This window comes from Neophocaena asiaeorientalis, unplaced genomic scaffold (assembly GCF_003031525.2).
Source record: "Neophocaena asiaeorientalis asiaeorientalis breed wild unplaced genomic scaffold, Neophocaena_asiaeorientalis_V1.1 scaffold129, whole genome shotgun sequence".
Taxonomy (NCBI): domain Eukaryota; kingdom Metazoa; phylum Chordata; class Mammalia; order Artiodactyla; family Phocoenidae; genus Neophocaena; species Neophocaena asiaeorientalis.
Genome location: NW_020172446.1, coordinates 4,981,814 through 5,002,109, shown reverse-complemented (window position 1 = coordinate 5,002,109; position 20,296 = coordinate 4,981,814). Strand labels below are relative to the sequence as shown.

Here is a 20,296-nt window from a genome sequence, read left to right as displayed (position 1 = left end):
GTCCGGATGCTGGAGAAAGACAGGGCAGATGTGGCAACGAGCATGGGAAGCAAGACAGGGAAGACTTCGCTTTAGGGAGGAGAGAGGCTGGATTTGTTGAGGGGAAGGGGGGCAGCTGAGGCCAACTGGTCTCTGTGGGATGACACCCACAGGGACAAGAAGAAGCGACAGCACACGTGTAGAGAGAGGATGGACCGTCTGCAATAGTTCTGTGTGGACTGTGCCAGGGAGGCGTGAGGAATAAGGGAAAGGTCCAGTCTGGGTAAATCCCAATGTCTTTTTCTGATGCCACCCCTCAGCCAGGGAGCGAGTGGGGAGAAGACTGGCCTGGGGTGGTCCAAGGCCGAGGAGGGAGGGAGGGTGGGGTCTCCCTGGGTGGAGAGGGCCCTGGTGTTACTGCACACACCAGCCCCTTCCCTCCCTGCGGCTAGGAGGTGCCCACCATCCTTGTGATCCCTATTTTACACACAAAGGAGCTGAAGGCCGCACTGGCTGAGATGAAGGGATTCACCTTGTGTGGGAACAAACCCCCACGGACAGCACAGGGGCAGAGCTGGAATTTAACCCAGGTCTTCAGTTCTGAGAGGGGCCGGGGTGGCTGGGCAGGAATGGGTATTAGGTCCTCGAAAGGAGGCCAGGAGTGTTCAGCAAGTTCATGAGACTCTGGAATGGTGTTAAAAAGTCATGTTGAGGGGGCTTCCCTGGCGGTCCAGTGGTCAAGACTTCACCTTCCACTGCAGAGGGTGTGGGTTTGATCCCTGGCCGGGGAGCTAAGATCCCACATGCTGCGTCACCAAAAAACCAAAACATAAAACAGAAGCAGTATTGTAACAAGTTCAATAAAGACTTTAAAAATGGTCCACATCAAAAAAAAAAATCTTAAAAAAAGAAGTCACGTTGATCCAACGTGGAGGACAGACTGGGTGGAGAGACAAGAGCCTTAGCCAAGGGCTGGAGTCACCCACTGCCCCCAGTCCCCTCCTCAGAACCACACCTTACACTTGCGTAGTCCCTGTTCACACAGTGCTCACACATTGTGTTCATCTGAAGGGAGGCGCTGCCTAATGTGGACCCTGTCATCCCGGGATTTGGCCACGGGGTGAAACGCCCAAGATTGCCCGGGGAATCGCCAGCCAGCTCACCAGAGCAGCCCGGTGCTCTATGAAGCCCGTCCCGCTTTCCTTGCAATCGCCACCCTGACGTCTAGGTGGCGCCAAAACCTCACACTGATTCCTCCCAGGTTGGGGCACCGCCCACGCCCGGGAACGGAGTTGTTCCAGCTCAGTCCCTGCAGACTCCAACTCAACTCAGCTGGCTGCCAGCTCAGCTTTCTGGGTTCCGTTCCGTCCAAGTACAGGGGCTGCAAACTTGCAATTGTTGTTTCTGTTCTGCCTTCTACTTGGCTGGGACCCTGGCCTCCTCTAGGGAAAAGTAGGTGGGTCAGCCCTCACCCTCCCATCTCAGCTTCAGGGACATCACAGAGCAAGTACTGCAGCTGTTCTTCTCAAATGTAAAAAATAATTTTACTGAAAATATAATGACATTAAGTTCACTTTTAAACTTAATTTTTAAAAAAGTTATCGAAGCAATGTATTCACATGGCTCAACACAATAGGCTCCTATTGACCCTCTTCAGATAATTAAAATATTAATTCACCCACTCGCCCAACACCACCGGCATATACTACGTTTTCCAGATCACCACCCACTGTTCTGATACTGCTTTTAACTGTAGCTGGTTAACAAAATGGGAAAGAATTCTTCATTCATTCATTCCTTCTGCAAGTATTTACTGTGAGCCATTAGGCTGGGCTTTATTGGAGGCACCGGGGAGGGCGAGGAATTAAACAAGGTCCATTCTGGCTGCGCTCACCTCCCAGCGGTGGAGCCGGACGGAGAGCCAGGGGCTAAGTCCCAGGAAGGAAAATAGGGCAGGATGCGGGGTGAGGGTGATGGGGGGGTGTCAGTGGTCAAGAGAGATCCTTCTGAGAAAGTGACATTGAGCCGAAAACTAAATAAAAATTTGGGAGCAATTTGCTGGGGGAGGAACTACACCTGTGGGTTGTGGAGCAGCTCCTCCCCCGCAAGCTTAACGAACACGAGGGTCAGGATTCTTAGCTCCTCTCGGCCTGCTGCCCGCCCCTCACCGCCCCCGGCTCCCTCTCTTCCCAGGGCGCTGCCCCTTCCGGGGAGCGTGTGTGCGCGTGTGTGTGTGTGTGTCAGTGTGTATGTGAAAGTATGAGGTATCTTCATTTGGGAGCCACATATAAAACCACCTTAAAAAATTCAGAACAATTTAGATATTATCTCAGGCACCTTAAAACTGTTGTTATAAGGGTAAACCTGTTACCTGAAAGGTGCTAATTTGTTAAGCCTAGATGAAGCATATTCTATTAAAATTTCATATTTTTCAGTTGATAGTATCACGTTTATAAGACACAAAGCCAAGTCGAGATTATTCAGGCAAAAATACACTGTGTAACTGAAAATATCAAGTTTGGATGTTTAACATGATTAAATCAAAATCTTAACTTTTACCCTTTATAGCTCCTTCCCATCAAATGAACACTGTACTCGCCTCTGCACCCAACCCTACATGAACACTCACATCTTCCAGGGATCGAATATCCAGCTCAGTGTTTGTGAATCCCCAGGAGGAACGCAGAGCCGCAGCCGCGGGGAAACGTAAAGTTTCTGCAGCTCAAAAGTGACGCACAAATTCTTTAAGAGCTCTTTGGCGGCGGATATCTAGAGATCAGACCATGTGAGGGGCCGAGAGTACAAATACGGCCGCGCGGGCGTCGGCGTCGGCACAGGCAGCGACGCCCCGGTGCCTCGAGGGCGCGAGGGTCGCCCGCCTCGGAAGCTCCGGACCGGCCTCCGCGGACTCCCGGCAGGTGGGTCCGCTTTCCTCCCGGCTTCTAATGCCCACTTCTCTCCCGAACTTCATCCCGCCCGGCCTCCCCGGGCACCGGCGCGGGGGCTCTGGGCAGGGTGGGCGCGCGCGGAATCGGCAGCGGGGACAAGGGGACGCGGGCGGGCGACCGGCTCGGAGCGCTCCTTCGTCCCCGGCTGCCCGGCTTCGGGTGGCCCAGTAGCCCAGGAAAGCCATTCAGGACGGTCCTGCGGTCGGGAGGAAAAGTTGCTTTACTTTCAACCCATGGCTTCTGTTTGCTCTTCACTGACGGCCATCGCGTGCAGGGGGCTGTGTGTAGGCGTCTCTGGGGGGAGAGTCCTGGTGGATGCAAATGCCCAAATATCTAGAGAAATCTCTGAATGACACGTAAGTGGGACGAGTCTCCGTGCCCTTGGGTAGTTTTCCCTGGCAGAGCCGATGCATGCTCAGTCATTCACAATTTATGTGAAACCCAAAACTCCAGCGAGCTGTTTTACATGGTTGAAGTGTGTAACCATCAGTTGCTTGAAAAATGTGTATATTCAAATTTGCTTTTGAAAAGGATCTCTGGAGCTAAAGAACACTAAGAAACATTTCTTTTTGCCCTGGGTCTTCTGCATAATGAATTTCTTTTTCAGTTGGGGTTCTAAAGAATTTCAGAGGGGTGGAATTTCTAAGAGTCAGACATTACAAAGGCTTGTGTGTATGTATTTTTATGATCAGTTTTGTCCAGAAAAATGAACCAGGTCAATGGATTATTTATGAGCCTGCTAGCTCTCATCAGAGTAAGAAGAGATCAAATATTTAATGTGTTTTGCCTTCAGTTACATAGGAAAAATGTCTAAGAAAACAACGTTGGGATTTGTGTTTAATGAAGTGGAGGGCGCTATGGCACATGGCTGTTTGGGTTTGGGGAGTGGAGGGAAACACACAGCTTTGACTCTGTCCCATTGCTCGCTTTTGTGTGAAGCCACTGGTGCTCAAAGGTTCAGATTTTCCTACCACAGACTCGGGTTGGGGTGGCCACTTCCAGCGTGGATGAGATGCAGGTTCTTATGGGGTTTGTGCAAGCTGTTTTGGGCACGGGTTTTCCTTTGTTTTCACTGAACCTGAGTAAGAGCAGGTTACTTGCAACTGCTTCACAATTAATCAAAAGTCCCCTCAACACTCCGGTGATCCATCTAGGACATTTCAGAGATGTGACACCAGCACAGATATTCAAACCCATCTCTTTTGTCTCCTTGCTTAAAAATATTTATACTAGGGGTGGGCGGTGGGGACGGAATAACATTGCAGTTTTTATGGAATCAGCAAAACCTCAGAAATTCCTCTTTGGGGAATTCTTAGAGTTGTCTGAGCATTTTGATGAAACTCGGAGAGGCATGTTAAAGAGTCACAAATGGGTGAGGTGACCGTGGAATGGGGTGCTTGGCTGGAGGGTGTTGTCTCTTATGGCAGGCTTGCAAAAACATCCTGGATGTGTCCCCCTCCAAAGAGAAATGCAGGTAATTCCAGACATTAAGCCAGTAAATGGCAGTTCTTCTCCTTCATACTCCTCGAATGGTATAATTTGGGAGAACAAAGGCAGGGTTGCCTGAAGAAGTTTAATTTTAATTTGGCTTTAATGAATCAACAGGATATGGTCATGACTTGACTTTTTAAAGATGCTTGGATGGCCAAAGGGAAAATTATGCAGTCATGTTTCTGTCAGTTTAAGAAGGTACCTCAGACCTTAATTATTCCCCGTCACAGATCAGCTCCTCTGGGTCTCGAGGTCCTCAGCTCTAAGCGAGGGCTGGGGGGCCCTGCCTAACATGATGTCCGCGTCCCCTCCATTCACTTTGTGACTGTGAGCCTCGCCTCTCTGCTTTAAGCAAACACGAGTTGAAGTGATGGTGCAAAATGCCTGGGGGCCAGGACTCTCTACCCAGATGTTTCCATCAGATTAGGGTGCTCTGAGGACCCCCGGCTTTCCCTCTAAGGCAGGGGCTTTGCGCACTGACATGCACAAGTTAAGTCCTGCACCTCAACCCTGTCCAGCTGACAGGGACCTGAGTTCCTAGACTCCTCGAATCCCCTTTGCAAACTGCCCAGGGTGTGGGGCAGGAGAAACGGCCCCCAGACGGTAGAGATTTGGGCTGGGCTGGGCTGGTTTGCTTTGCAGTCACTGAGCTGTTGCCAGTGGGCTGCACTCCACTGAGGTTGGTGGTGTTCCACGGGACAGGCTTGGGAGTGGAGTCAAAGGTCTGATAAAGCATCCCGTTTCTCTGTTCCTCAGGCAAGTGATGTCGACTCACCTGCTCCTGTGGGGAATCCCATTTCTGGGTTTAACTGGGCCAAATAGCACCCTAAGGAAAGGGAACTGCCATCTTTCTAGGAGGGAAAGATGGAAAATAGACCCAGGTGGAAAATAGATGAAACTTAGCATTTTAAAGAACCCTGGCATAAATGACTTCCCCTGGTCAGAGGGGGACCTGCTTTTCTAGGGTGGGCATGAGACCCAACGTCGGCCAGCACAGCCCCCCATTTCTAGGCAGAGCTCAGCGAACTGACGTGGGTCCACATGCAGGAATGATCTCTGAGTAAAGGCTGTGTGCAGGGGGCACTTCCTCTTGCCTGACCTTTGTCAGCTGTCAGCACCTGGGAAGATGAAGGCTCACTTACTGAACGTCAACATTTTTGTAAACCAAGTGTTTTGCCAGCCGGGTGTCTAATGGGGTGACAAAACGAGTGGAGATAAGGCCTGTGCAAGCAGAGGCAGTCAGGCTGCCTTATTTTCCTCTTTCCTTTGGCTCCCCTGGAACCTGGCAGCAGCTCCCTTGCTGCCACCCCAGCCCGGGACCAAGGGGACTTGAGCGTGGGTACTGTAAGCCCTAGGCTTTCTAAAAGCCGGGACAGGATAGCTCTCCATTAACCCCCAAAACTCCTGGACTGCAAAGTGAGGGATGAACCCCAGCGACGTGGAGACACGGAGGTGGTGTCCCAGGGCCAGCTCGACTGCCAGGGTCCCCATGCCACTTGCCGGTGCCTGGGGTCTGGCACTGGAAGGTCTCCTGGAATCCCGAGGTCCAGTTCTTCATGTCATTATTTGAGGTAGAAAGGGAAGAGGTCGGATCTGTGACGAGGCTGGTGGCAGATGTAGGAGAGCCACCTGTGCGCCCTGGGCAAATCCAGAGCTGGAGCCTGGTAGGTGGGCTCAGTGAGAGGGAGCCAGTCAGTGGGCCTTTCCCTTCTTGTGTTGTCGTGTGGTCTTTTGGGGCATACTCAAGGAGAAAGAAGATGGTATTTCCTTTGCTATGGAGCTGCTGCACGAAAATAAGATAAACTGATTTTTTTCCCTCTAACTACGGGATTCCCTAGAATTAGGGGAGGGCAGAGCTGGAAGGGGCCTCTCTGGGGAGCCGGCCCGAGTCCTCCGTGGCTTGTTGAAGTTCTTCCACAGCCCCGAGTTCCAGGCCAGGCCTCGAACTTGAGTCTCCTGTGCATCTGTTTTTTTCTCTCCGCTGGGTGTGTTGTTTTAAACGCTAAATTAGCTGGCTCTCTCCCTTGTTTCAGAGAGGAGCTGGGGCAGGAAGGAAAGGGGAGGGAAGAGACGGGGAGAGAGGAGATATGCTATTCCAGGCAGCAGGGAGGTTTGACTGACTGGACGTTTCCCAGCTCGTCTGGGGGCTAGAATTACTTTTCTCCCCCCAATTTTTTTGTTTTATGATTTAAAGGAAATTTTTATTGGAGTATAGTTGACTTACAATGTTGTGTTAGTTTCAGGTGTACAGCAAAGTGAATCAGTTATACATACACATATAACCAGTCTTTTTTTTTTTTAGATTCTTTTCCCATGTAGGCCGTTACAGAGTGTTGAGTAGAGTTCCCTGTGCTCTACCGTAGCTCCTTATTAGTTATGTCTTTTATATATAGTAGTGTGTATATGTCAATCCCAGTCTCCCAATTTATCCCTCCCTCCTTTACCCCCTGGTAATCATAAGTTTTTCTGTTACATCTTTATTGGAGTATAATTGCTTTACAATGTTGTATTAGTTTCTGCTGTGTAACAATGTGAATCGCTATATATATACATATAACCCCATATCTCCTCCCTCTTGTGTCTCCCTCCCACCCTCCCTATCCCACCCCTCCACCATACCACCCTGAATGTGCCCGATCCCATCTCCTCCCAGTTTTTAATTTTGAAATATTTCAACTGAAAAGTTGGCGAAGTGGCCCAGTGAACCTTCACCAGTTGTTAACATTTTGCCACATTTGGGCCTGAGCTTTCTCTCTAATTAGACACATATCTAATTTTTACACATGTTAACATATATATAACTTGATACATTATGTATAATATGATATAACTAATGTAATAATTATACTATATATATGTACATATATATAATTTTGTTGTTGAACCTGTGAGAATTTGCAGATATCCAAATACTTCACCCCTGGATACTTTAGCTCGTGTCTCCTAAGAACAAGGACATCCTCCTACATAACCAGAGCCCCATAATTATCACATTTGGAAAACTTAACATTGATAAAATATTTTATAAAATATACAGCCCATATTCAGATTTCCCTCACTATCTCAGTGATGTCCATTTTAGCTCAGAGGGTTACTTTTTTTTTTTTAATTAATTAATTAATTTATTTTTGCTGTGCTGGGTCTTCGTTTCTGTGCGAGGACTTTCATCTAGTTGCAGCGAGCGGGGGCCACTCTATCGCGGTGCGCGGGCCTCTCACTATCGCGGCCTCTCTTGTTGCGGAGCACAGGCTCCAGACGCGCAGGCTCAGCAGCTGTGGCCCACGGGCCTAGTTGCTCCGCGGCATGTGGGATCCTCCCAGACCAGGGCTCGAACCCGTGTCCCCTGCATTGGCAGGCAGACTCTCAACCACTGCACCACCAGGGAAGCCCTCAGAGGGTTACTTTTTGAGACCATCAGATCCTAGAGATGGGAAATTACCTCTTGCCCTCATGTCAGTACATCTGAGAACTAGATCAATTCTGTGTAATGATGAACTGATTTTTCATGAATGTTCCCGAACCATGTGTGTGTGACACATGGTAAAGCACATTTCAGAACTTGACCTAAGAGCATAGGCACCTTTGAGCAACGTTACCCAAGTCACAAACAGCTTGTGGCTGCAGAGGCGGCCCCCATCCCCCACCCTGCTCTGCTGCTGGACCCCATCTCTCTTCTCATTTAGTTCTCCCCCTCCCTGCCCCACCCAGAGAAATGGGCCCGGTTCCCCCTTCCTTTCCTCTTCACTCACATTGTATCTAATTCCACTTCGAATCCCTTTCTCCTCCCCTTCTCTCTTCTACCAGCTGCCACAGGTAAATCTGCCCTCATTTCATAACACCCTCTCCCTGGGTCTGGTTTTCTCTGTCTCCTGTCTCTCCCTCTCTCAGCTTTCTTTGTGGGTCTAATCATGTCTGTTTCACACAAAAGTAGTCTTAGTAATATACCTGTGTTAAGGAAAAGAACAATCTGTGTTTGGAAGTGCTCCCATGTGTTTTTAAATCTTGATTTCTATTTACTGCATAAATTGCTTTATAACAAGAAAAGAGTATTTAGAAGGTGTAAGTGATACTCCTCGTTCTTTTTTTTCTTTTTTTTTTTTTTAAGGAAACTAACTTTTTTCTAATGATTATTTTTTGGCTGCGTTGGGTCTTCATTGCTGTGTGGGCTTTTCTCTAGTTGTGGCGAGCAGGGGCTACTCTTCGTTGTGGTGCGCGGGCTTCTCATTGCGGTGGCTTCTCCTGTTGCAGAGCACAGGTTCTAGTTGTGCAGTCTTCAGTAGTTGTATCTCGCGGGCTCTAGAGCACAGGTTCAGTAGTTGTGGCGCACGGACTTAGCTGCTCCGTGGCATGTGGGATCTTCCCAAACCAGGTTTCAAACCCTTGTCCCCTGCGTTGGCAGGCAGATTCTTAACGACTGTGCCACGAAGGAAGCCCAGTACTCCTCATTCTGCCTAACCTAACACATCACCTGTTCGAGTTTCCCAAGCCTCTTTCCTGGCCTTGTCCATGTTGAAACAGTGAAGGCAGTTTTGTTTTCTGCAAATACTTGTAAATTGTGTAGTTAAATGTAATAAGGGATCTGTGTCCTCAACTTCTAAAGGCACCTCCACAGATTCTATACACAAGCTTCTCTACCTCTTTATCCTTCTCTCCTTAAATTTAATTTTCCTCAGGAACCAGGAAGAATGTTAAAATAAACAACTTCTAATCAGTTTGTCACCTCCCACCCCCTTTTGTAATACTTAACAATGCTGTGTTCTACAGCTTGCATTTTAGGTGTTTTTGTATTTTATGGTTAAACTAGGATTTTGTAAGCTAGATTAGGAAATTAACCACCATTTACAACATTTCTTTCTGTAGGTAGAAAATATATTGCAAGTTCCAAACAAACAACTCACAAATGAATGTTTGGAACACAGACCTTTGACGGGCATGCCTGCTGGTACTTGTTTCAAAGTCTAAAAGCACAACCTGGGCTCTTCTTTAATCCTAGACGTGTCAGTCTTTTCCAATCCAGAGTTCATTAAAATTATTGTTCTGACAGTCCTCCCTCGGCCCCCGAGATGCAGATCTTACTAATGGGTGAGGAGGGAGGAGGGGCAGCCCCCTGAGATTGGGAAGAAAGAGTAGAGCCTCACCTGAGGCTTACACCTGCCAGCATGGCAGCTGTGGTTCCCTAGGTCCCATGCCTGGGAAACCTGAAATAGACCCTCTGTGCTGGGAGCTGTGCAGTGCACACACGGGTCAGCAAGTATTTGAGTACAGAATGTATGAGCCATGGCCCCTGCTTCCAGGGGGATGCAAAGCAACTAGACATAAAAGGATAACTAATGATACTTGAAAATCAGTGAGGAATGACAAATGAGTAGAGAGAGATCATCTTGGGCTGGGGTGGTGAGAGAAAGCTACATGGCGGGGGTGGATAGAAACTTAAGCCACGCCTGGAGGATACAGGATGATTAGAGGGAGCGAAGGGGCAGGGTGGCGATGCACTGGGCATGCTCAGTGGCCCACCTGCCCCTAGTAACCTGGGGTACTTGTTAACAATGCAGCACCCACTGCATTGGATCTCTTTATTAGAATCTCCGAGAGAGCAGCCCAGGAATCTGCTGTTTACAAGTTTCCCAGTGACTCCAAGCCACTGATTGAGAGGAACAAGCAAGAACCAGTGAGGGCCTATGGAAGGGGTTGGTGGCTGTAGCTTCTGGCTCAAGTGGCTCACTTGTGCTGTGGGCTACGAATCACTTAGCCTTGTGGGCCCCAGTTTCTCGGACTGGGGTGAGGAGTAGAAAAGCAGAATGGGTTGCATATATGTGGTGGCTTAGTGGCCATCAACTCACTGTCATTTATTGATGCTTTCCACGTGCTAGACACTGAGTTAAGTGTTTGTCATACGTTTATTTAATTTCCACAACAACCTTTAGGAAGCAGGAATTTTAAGGGTCTGCTTTTACACATGGGGAAAGTGAAGCTCAGAGAGGTTAAGCAATCTGCCCAAAGTCACACAGCCAGTAAGTAATGGGTCTGGGATTCCAGTGCAGAACTGTGCAACAGGAGAGCCATGGATTGTGGACACACAAGGACTGTTAAAAATGAAGGTAATTAGTCTAGGCTTTCCTGTTCGTGTTCACTACAGCAGGGCTATTTATGCCTATCTATGCCAGATCTACTTCTTTTTATTAAAGTCAAAATAAATAATCCTTTGTACTTTTGCCCAGCCTCTGGAGTGATCTCAACCCCAGCACAAATGGCTAATCCTCTAAATTTTACACCCTGTGTGGTGAGAAGCTCGAAGCTATCTTCCCCCAGGGAAAGTTCTGGATGGAGACCCTTTTCCTTTCTCATGGTAACTGGCCCAAATGGCCCTGAGGATTATAGCCTATTTAATTCCTCTCCAAAAAATTAAACTGTCTCATACAAGGCACTCTTTGGATAAGGAGATGGCTGTGATAGCGGAGTTCATTTCTATCCCTTATGTCCAAAAACCAAGATTTTCTCTACTCTCTCTGTTCAGATCATGAAGTCTCTATTTTGTTTGAAAGGCGAGTAGGAGTCCCATGGCTTATGACCCTCAGAGAACTCAACAGTCCCTTCAACAGGTACAAATACAAGCCACCATTTTGCACTGTGAAGACATGAGCCAGAAGCAGTGAAAATCCAGGGTCCTGTGACAGAAGCCATGCAATAGCAACAAAAGGAAGACCTTTAAAACCCAAGGGCAACTTGGAAGCTAAAAACGCAAGGTATCTGAACATGCTGCGTCAAGTCAGCGGAAATCTCGGTTTACAACAGGTTGTGTGGCAGCTCTAGGAGGCGGCACCAGGCTCTCCCTTGTTCTGCATGTTGGTGTTTTCCTACCAGTCGTATTTTGGCCTTGTACCATAAACTTCACGAAGGCAGGACTGAGCCTGCCTTGTCTGCAAGAGCCTAGCACATAGTAGGCAGACAGTATGTGTCTGCTGAATTAGTGCCAATCTGTGGCAGAGGGCCAGGTTCAGTGTTTACTGCATTACAGGCACCAGGACTCCGTAACTCCTATCATCCTTGGTGTCCTGGGAACTCTAGACTCCCTCTGAATAGAGAGTGCCAATTGCCACGTGAGTATATGACCTATAATTAATCTCATCTCAGTGGTAAACCCATAATTCATGTTGGTTTTGGGGGGTTTTCTATTTTGGTTTTTGTGTTTGTTTTTTTGAAAATGAAAATTGAGTGTCCTGAGAAATGAGCTCACTTTGATCTGGACATGTGAAGTCAAAGTATAAAATTTCTACAGTGTAACAAACGTAGTAAGATAGATAGCTGGGGGGAAGCAGCCGCAAGGCACAGGGTATTAGCTCAGTGCTTTGTGACAGCCTGGAGGGGTGGGATAGGGAGAGTGGGAGGGAGGGAGACGCAAGAGGGAAGTCATATGGGAACATATGTATAACTGATTCACTTTGTTATAAAGCAGAAACTAACACACCATTGTAAAGCAATTATACCCCAATAAAGATGTTTAAAAAAAATTTTTTCTACAGTGTTTCTGCTTAGGATGTGCTGAGGCATCAAACAGACAAGTAGGGTCACGGGCATTTCCAAAGGTCTGGGTGGTTTCATGACTAATCGCCGTAATTACATGCTTGTTCAGATACTGGTTCCCCTGGCTACAGAGACCAAATCTGTGGAAAGAGGAATGGAGATTTGATCAGGAGAAGTTTAAATAGAAACAATCCTTTTTACCGGGGGGCCGGGGGGAGGTGGAGTGAATTAGCCCACTCTCTGGGCTAATACGAGCATTCTGTCAAGTGCATCACTGCTCGGCCCCTCGTGTGCGGACCCCTGGGGGATGAGGCTCCTGCGTGTCAAGCTGTCATCCTACCATGGATCTGGGTGGCGTGCACGGCCCCACCCACAGCTGGTCACCTGCTCAGCCCGGGAAAATGGTAGACGTTCAAGGTGCACAGGAAGGCTTCTGGGGCTGTTTCTGGCCACGGAGAAACTCAAGTCTGCTTGGAAGAGGACACAGCTGTAATATTGGACTCATTTGCAGTCTCTCTACCCAGCAGGATAAAAATACCTTTTAAAAAAGAAAGCTTTCAAGACAACATTCTTAGAAAGCAACCTTCTTAACATCTCTTCCTTCTATATTCCTGGGCCAGCTTGCTCTCAACTATTGCTATCTACTGGTCTCAGTAGGAAAAGCTGCTCAGTGCTCTGTAGAATCGGGAAAATGGGAAAGGAGTCTGGATCCACAGGCAGCATCCCGCAGGCAGAAGGGAACCCAGGCCCGGCCATCTGCTCCTAGATGACAGATTCGTCTTTGAAAGGAGATGTGCATCTCCTGCCTGTTCGGTGGCTTCGTGTGGCTGTAACTTATCTATTTGTTCCCCGGGTTCTATGATTGGGGCAGGAGCCCAATAAGGCAACCCCAGAAAGCACAGCTGGATGGAGAGAGACCAGCCTCAGGGGAGAGGCAACCTGAAGTCATGATTGGGCTAAAGGACCCTCTGAACAGGTTTTCTTATGACTTGGGCTATTTCAGCTGTTGATGAATTTTTTTTTTAATGCTGAGGGATATTTTAGGAAACAAGACCTTTTGTAATGCTCAGCAAAAATAGTCTGGTGTCTTATTCTTCTAGGAGTTGCTCATAACAATTGCCAAGAAATCAAGATCAAATACCTTGGGGGCTGAACCCCTGAGAACCCTGAAGAACATACATTGCCCAACCAAAGTTCACCAGCCCACACACATTTTCCAACTTCCTGCAGAGTGCCCCAGGGGAGAAAGTCAATGAAATCTAGAAAAATTCACACGACTCTGGCAGCAGGAGGGTGACAGAGCCACTGTATGGCATGTGGTGGACATGCCAGAGAAAGGTTGGGTGATACAGTTGCTCTCTGAGCTTCAATTTAAATGAGAAGAAAGTTGCAGTATTAAAGATGGGAAGATGTTCCTACAGAAAATTTTGGGTAAAATTTTGAAGGTGGAAAAAGAAAGACCAGGGAAGGGGGGCCTCGGTCATAGGTAGGATCTGTCAGCTGGGTGCCGTCTGACCATCCGCATGTGGTAAAGCTCTATTTCTGCCATCTGGTCTGCAAGTTCTTCACTGTTTAATGTGGAAAACATGCCATTGATATAGGCTGGAGGGAAGTACAGAGGCCTTCTTCAAACAGCACAACCAGAGACTGCCAAGTTCAGGTTTAATTTAGCTGTGTATTCAAATATATTGACAACTCATCTCTCTCAAAAACAAAACCAGAAACACCTTAAAATAAAAATCCCTTAGCCTGGTAGATGGTACCTTATGGTGGATGAGAGGATGTGTGGTTATTTTAAAAGTCCATCAAGTCTAGTTGAGGTCTCAGGGAACGGATGGGGGCAGGGAAGGCGGGACAGCAGCATAAGGATAAGCAGAACAGGTTTTTATCTAGATCACTCTGTCAGAAATTCATATCCTTCTATGGGTCATGTTTGTCTCCTTGAACCCGGGATAGGGTCGGTGGCGGGGGCCAGTTAGATAGGGTAGAACCCAGGACACCTACCCCAACCCGTTAACACACCACACACACACCCTCGCTACATAGAGGTGGTTTCTCTTTTGTTGCTGTGATATTTTTGGCATCAATCAATCCCTTTAAAATTTTTATTTTCTACTTTACAGAAAGAAACTACCCAGTAAACATGAAACTCTAATTAGTTGCATCCCGTGTTCATTTCTGATCCTTGTCAGTATTTATGTGCATAGTCATCGGTGTGAATCTACACACTTTGTGTTCTAAGTTTTCACTCACTACGTTTTTGTCTCCACATTTCCACACGTGGATAGTTAAGTTGTAGTCGTCGAAAGCCCCACCAGGGTAGGAGACATACACTCATATTTTTTTTTTTTTTTTTACACTCACATTTTTTATGAGCTACCAGTTCCTAGCCCGCCTCCTACTGTTGGATTTGGAGGATTAGTATCAGGTCTTTGCAGTATGAATAGCAGTAGCAGTATCCCTGGACATCTTTTCCTAGAAAGGTATAATGTGATTTGAGCTAAGCAGAAACAAAGTTCAAACCCAGAAGAATGAAGTTAGCTGGAAGGTCCCGGCTCCTTACTACTTTATAACAGGCCATAGGTTTAAAGTCCGAAAGGGCTCGGATTTCTACCCCATGTTTGACATCTCAGAGAGCTGAGCTGACTTCCCTGTACCCTGGCCCACGGCAGTGACATGAAGGCATGGCAGCCCTGAGGCATGTGGGGACAGAGACACCAGTCACACTGGCATGTGTAACCTCCACGCTCTTCTCTCTGGCTCTTCCAGCGTGGATGAGAGGTGACCCTGCCTGCCCACTGTTGCAGAACACAAGTGGATTAGCCTCAGGAGTTGCTGGGGAGTGGCAAGAAGAATGAATGGTGAGCAGCAGTGACATTTAAGGCTCAGTGGGATTTGCAGAGGCATGATGGGAATGCAGAAAGGCAAGGCACAGACGGACTGGACACAGCTGGAGGCAGCTAGAATCTGCCCAAAGGTTTCTAAGAGCTGGGCTCCAGGAAGAGTGAAAAAGTCTACAGCTAAGGAGCTAGGGGTCCTCACAAAGGGTGGCCTTTTCATCTCTTTCCTATGCTCTCTTCCTTTTTAAGTCACACCTATGGTTTATATAAAATATACTTTGAGTGTTCAGTTTAAATGATGGAGAGGACTGTCCTTATCTATTTGTAGCCAGAAACTGCTTCTTTGTTACTCTTTTCCCAGCACAGCATCCAAGACAAAGTAAGTGCCCTGTGAAACTTTGTTGAAGTGAAGCTTTGTTCTTCTGAGTCACTGCTAAACTCCAGGGTGGGATTCCAGTCCCTCAAATTGAGGTCAATACTTGTTCTTAATAGAGCCTAGGCAAAACCTTGGTTATTTGCTATTTTTGTTTGTCCTGTTGTTTTGTTTTTTCCTTTTCAATTACTTGGTTGTGATTTGATACCTTGCATGGGTTGAAAAATGTAGTTGATTTTACTTTAAAACTTTTTTTTGATAGGCAAGAAGCAGATTTATTAGTATCCTTTGTAAAGAGTTTACAGGGGCTTCCCTGGTGGCGCAGTGGTTGAGAGTCCGCCTGCCGATGCAGGGGACGCGGGTTCGTGCCCCGGTCTAGGAAGATCCTACATGCCACGGAGCAGCTGGGCCCGTGAGCCATGGCTGCTGAGCCTGTGCGTCCGGAGCCTGTGCTCTGCAACAGGAGAGGCCGCAACAGTGAGAGGCCCGGGTACCGCCAAAAAAAAAAAAAGAGTTTACAGAAAATGGATCATGGGAGGATGGTCATGTCCCAGGTCTTGGATGAGTTCCTGGGACAGGCCACCAAGTGAGGGTCCTTGGCTTCGTGCAGGAAGAATTCAAGAGCAAGCCATAGTAAAGTGAAAGCAGGTTTATTGAGAGAGATACACATTCCACAGGCAGAATGCGATCTGTCTCAGAAGACGAGTGGCCGTAGTTGATTTCTTTTCTTTTTTGTGGCCATAGTTGATTTTATTGACTCTCCTATAGCAAACAGGGTGTCTCACATTTAACAGATGCCTTCGTAATACCATTAACTAATGTAATTCAAGATGTATGATGAGTTACCAAAGACAAGTAAAATGCCTAATTCTGTTTTCCTTTCTCTGTGTGCATTTCCAACAGAGCTCTCAACCCCATTGATATCAAGCGCTGAGGAGACTCATAGATCTGAGCACCAAGAATTCAGGTCGGTCCTCGGCACATGGGCGTCAGCATCATCTACTAGCTAGTAGGATGGAGACCACACCCTTAAATTCCCAGAAGGAGCTAACAGCATATAGAGATGGAGAAGATTGTCAAGGAAACAGTGTTCTACAGAAGGGTGTCCCTGTCCCTGGGGATAAGGCGGAGTCCAGCCAAATCTCGAATGGGTACTCAGCAGTTCCAAGCCCCAGTGCAGGAGAAGACACTCAGCATTCCATCCCGGCTGCCACCACCACCCTAGTCGCTGAGGTTCATCCAGGGGAACGGGAGACCTGGGGCAAGAAGGTGGATTTCCTCCTCTCCGTCATTGGCTATGCTGTGGACCTGGGCAACGTCTGGCGCTTCCCCTACATCTGTTACCAGAACGGAGGGGGTCAGTATCGTGGGCTGCAAGCAGAGGCTGCGACCCAGGGGTGGTCTGTAGATCCTTTTGGGAGGCCAGAGGATAAATCATGTCTTCTCTGTCTTGTTTAACTGATAATGCATCTGGGAACATGGTTGCTTAGACTTTCAAGCTAGTCTAAAAGACAAATCTCCAGAAAGCCAGAACTTTAAGTCAGCATGTCTGTGGCTCTCTGGGTCATGAAGTTGAGTGAAAGCTCTCCTGAACTTGACCTCACCAGATTTTCCGCATCATTAATGCTTCCTCTGTGGAAGAGCCCCCTTCTCATCCCTGCATTATGCAAGCCCTGCTCTCCTCCACGTGAGACGTGGGGGACTAGCATCGGCACTAGGCTGAGCTCTCTCACTCCTGCTGGCTGGTGCTGCCCAGGAGAGTCCAGGGGGCTTAGATCTGTGGGTGCTGCCCAGGAGAATCCGGAGGGCTTAGATCTGTGGGTGCTGCCCAGGAGAGTCCAGAGGGCTTAGATCTGTGGAAGGAAAAATTGGGAAGTGGCTCCACGTTCCCAGACCCTGCTGGGCCTTTGGACCTGTGTGAGGGCAGAGAGGGCGTCAGCTCAAGTCCATAGTCTTAAGTTACAATCTGGGCATGATCCGTAGCTGAACCCAGCCACGTTAATGCCGGCACCAAACTGTATATGGATGTGCCTTATAACTCCTACAAGAGTGTTAGATTCTTGAGGCCAGAGACGATTTCTTGTTCCTCCTCCTATTCCTAATGCCTACAGAGCAGTTTATTTGCAGATTATCAAAAATAGTAGCTGATTGTAGGCATAGATATGGGAGCCCCAGAGAGCAGAGCAGGTAGGTATGGGGCCTCTGTTTTGACAATGGACTTGCTATCAGAATAGGAAAAGGACCAGAAGTGGGAGTCAAATCAGTTTGTTTGTTTATTTATTTATAAAATTTATTTGGGTGCGCCAGATCTTAGTTGTGGCACGTGGGCTCCTTAGTTGCAGCTCATGGGCTCCTTAGTTGCGGCTCGTGGGCTCCTTAGTTGCGGCATGCATGTGGGATCTAGTTCCCTGACCAGGGATCGAACCCACACCCCCTGCATTGGGAGCGTGGAGTCTCAACCACTGCGCCACCAGGGGAGTCCCAGTCATTTATTTTGACAGGAGCTCTGGCAACAGATTTAGGAGGGCAACTAAAATGAGGTTTGAGGGATAATTCGTTTGTGTCGCCTTCATTTCCTCCATGACCTGACACAGAGTTGCCTGGATATGCTGCATCTTTTAAGGACCTGGATCCATTCAGCAGCAAAGGCTATTCCGAGAGAGTGGGGGGTGGAGGGAGTGCTGGGAAGCCCAGCGTTCCTGGCCTGGAAGGGGCAGAAGTTGGAATCATCTCCAGTTTGGGAGGACCCGCCTGTAGCCTGAGCATTATATAAGGGGTTGGGTCGCCGGTGATGTTTCCCCTACACACATTCCCTACTGTAAAGCCAGTCAAGCAAACCCTTTGGACAAATGCCATCATGAGAACACAACATGGTTATTATTCTCAAGCCAGATTTACCCAGTGTGATTGTAAGTTAGATGAAACCTTTCTGAGTTGCACAGATTTCAGGATTTCTAGGTTCAGAACACTTTATGGGAGGGAAAGTTATCAAGGAAATATCACAGCCGGCTCACCCTTTGGGCTGAAACTCAGGCTGCAGGTGAGCAATCCCCAGCATGGCGTACCCAAATTCTGCCTCAGCCACAAAAGCCAGGAGACACCAGCATCTCCAGTGATGCAGCAGTTCTGCACTTTCTCATTCTGTAGCAAACTACCTGCAAATTTCAGCCACACCTGCAAATCTGGCTCAGGAGGGAGCATTCTGGCTCCGTGGAGTTATGGAAGTATAACCAAACATCAGTAGTCAAGTGTCTGGAGCCAGGGATACAGATGAACAAAGATGCTAATTCAGTGATGTGCAGTAGTCAGCAGACTATTGCAGCTGTTGTACAGGTTGTCGCAGGAGATCTGTTTCAAGGGTCCCAAATGCTGGTCAATGTACTGGTTGCATCAGAATCACCTGGAGAACTTAAAATATTCTTTGTTTTACTCATACCTGAAGCTTCTGCTTCAGGAGGTCAGGGTGGGTGTGTTTTTTTTTTTTTTTTTTGGGTGTGTGTGTGTGTGTGTGTATTTTTAAGCTTACCAGTGATTATGATGAGTGGCTGGGTTTGGGAACCTCAGTTCTCCTCAACCCTGTCAGTTTCTAGTGGAAGAAAAAGAGGCCCAGAGAGAAGGGTCCTCCAGGCAGTTAGAAGTGGAACTGGTCCTAGGGCCTCTTCTGTTGACTCCCAGACCCAGTTTCCTTCCCACGTACTCTTTGCCTCCTCCCAAACCTCACTTCACTGTGGAGCTCTGTCTACTACTACTTCTGGCAAAGGATTAAGACCAGGGGAGCACCGTGTGAGGTCACTCAGGACAGGGTGGCTTCATGACTCTGGAGCATCAGATGGCTCTGTGTGTCCAGATCACTTGGGCTGTCCTGGGTCAGATGTGGGCAGGGAGTGAAACTGTCTTTTATCTGCCTCAGGGGCATTCCTCCTCCCCTACACTATCATGGCCGTTTTCGGGGGGATCCCGCTCTTCTACATGGAGCTCGCGCTGGGCCAGTACCACCGAAATGGATGCATTTCGATATGGAGGAAAATCTGCCCGATTTTCAAAGGTAAGGGAAAGGCTTGGGTGGGTGAGTGGGTCCTCCTGGGAAGTGATGATTTCTATCAATGGGTCGAGCTGGACACCTTCTTCTGGAATCAGTTAGGCCTTAGGTATCCCTGGGAGATAACTTGAGTAATTAAGGTTTTGACTGCTCAAGCAGTATGAGATTGTTAAAAGCAAAATAGAATAAATGGCAATTAAAAGTAAACGAAATAGAAAAAGCATTAATAGCACATGTACACATTTTCTAAAACATGTAACTCTGCAAATACAAATAAGGAATCTACCATATTGCCACTTTTCCACTGTCTCCTGGAGTCTGGAGGATGAAATGAATGGCAGCTCCACCTTTACCCCTCACCTGGGCTTCAGTGCCTCTGATGCCCTGCCTAACTGCTGGGCTGCCCTTGAAACTTGGCCTCCCTCACCCTCTCTCTCCCAGGGATTGGTTACGCCATCTGCATCATTGCCTTTTACATCGCCTCCTACTACAACACCATCATGGCCTGGGCGCTCTACTACCTCATCTCCTCTTTTGCGGCCCAGCTGCCCTGGACCAGCTGTAAGAACTCCTGGAACACTGGCAACTGCACCAACTACTTCTCCGAGGACAACGTCACCTGGACACTCCACTCAACATCCCCTGCAGAAGAATTTTATACGTAAGTGCATGTAAGCGAGGGGGTGGCCTGTTAGGGGCAGGCCACACCCCTGGGCTTTGGCTTGTTAGGAGGGAGGTGGGAGCCAGGGGCTCTTCACCTCTTGGCTGATGGATTTCTGAGAGATGACGCTATCGGGGAGGGGGAGTAAATGTGAGTGAGGGAGTTGGGAGACTACCTTGAGTGCTCCACAGTCTGGGTCTCTGCGCCATCCCCCTCTTTTCTGTTGTGCCCAGGCCAGTCCCTACCTTCACATTCCAAAATTATTCCCCTGCATCAAAACTGCCCTTCTTCCTGGGCCCTCCTTGCAGCCAGCTGTCATGGAAGCAAGGCCTCCCACTACTTCAATAGTTTGAAACTACACAAAGAGTTTCTGGTTTCATGTATTCACTTAATACGTGGGATCTACCCTTTGGAAGAAGATGCCTGGAGTAGGCAGTTTTCTTT

The 20,296-nt window shown here is 48.1% G+C and overlaps 1 protein-coding gene across 2 annotated transcripts in view; it reads left to right on the top strand.

Annotated features, from left to right (window-relative positions):
- Positions 1-2,646: 2,646 nt before the first annotated feature.
- Positions 2,647-20,296, top strand: part of SLC6A4 (solute carrier family 6 member 4) — a 36,705-nt gene continuing 19,055 nt past the window's right edge. Inside the window, exons 1-4 of one of the 2 annotated variants that reach the window (XM_024737307.1) lie at positions 2,647-2,897; positions 16,056-16,509; positions 19,063-19,197; positions 19,633-19,852. In XM_024737307.1, the coding sequence (XP_024593075.1) occupies positions 16,167-16,509; positions 19,063-19,197; positions 19,633-19,852 (698 nt within the window). In that variant the 5' untranslated portion in view covers positions 2,647-2,897; positions 16,056-16,166. The remainder of the gene's footprint in view (positions 2,898-16,055; positions 16,510-19,062; positions 19,198-19,632; positions 19,853-20,296) is intronic. The other variant, XM_024737306.1, reaches the window with a different exon arrangement.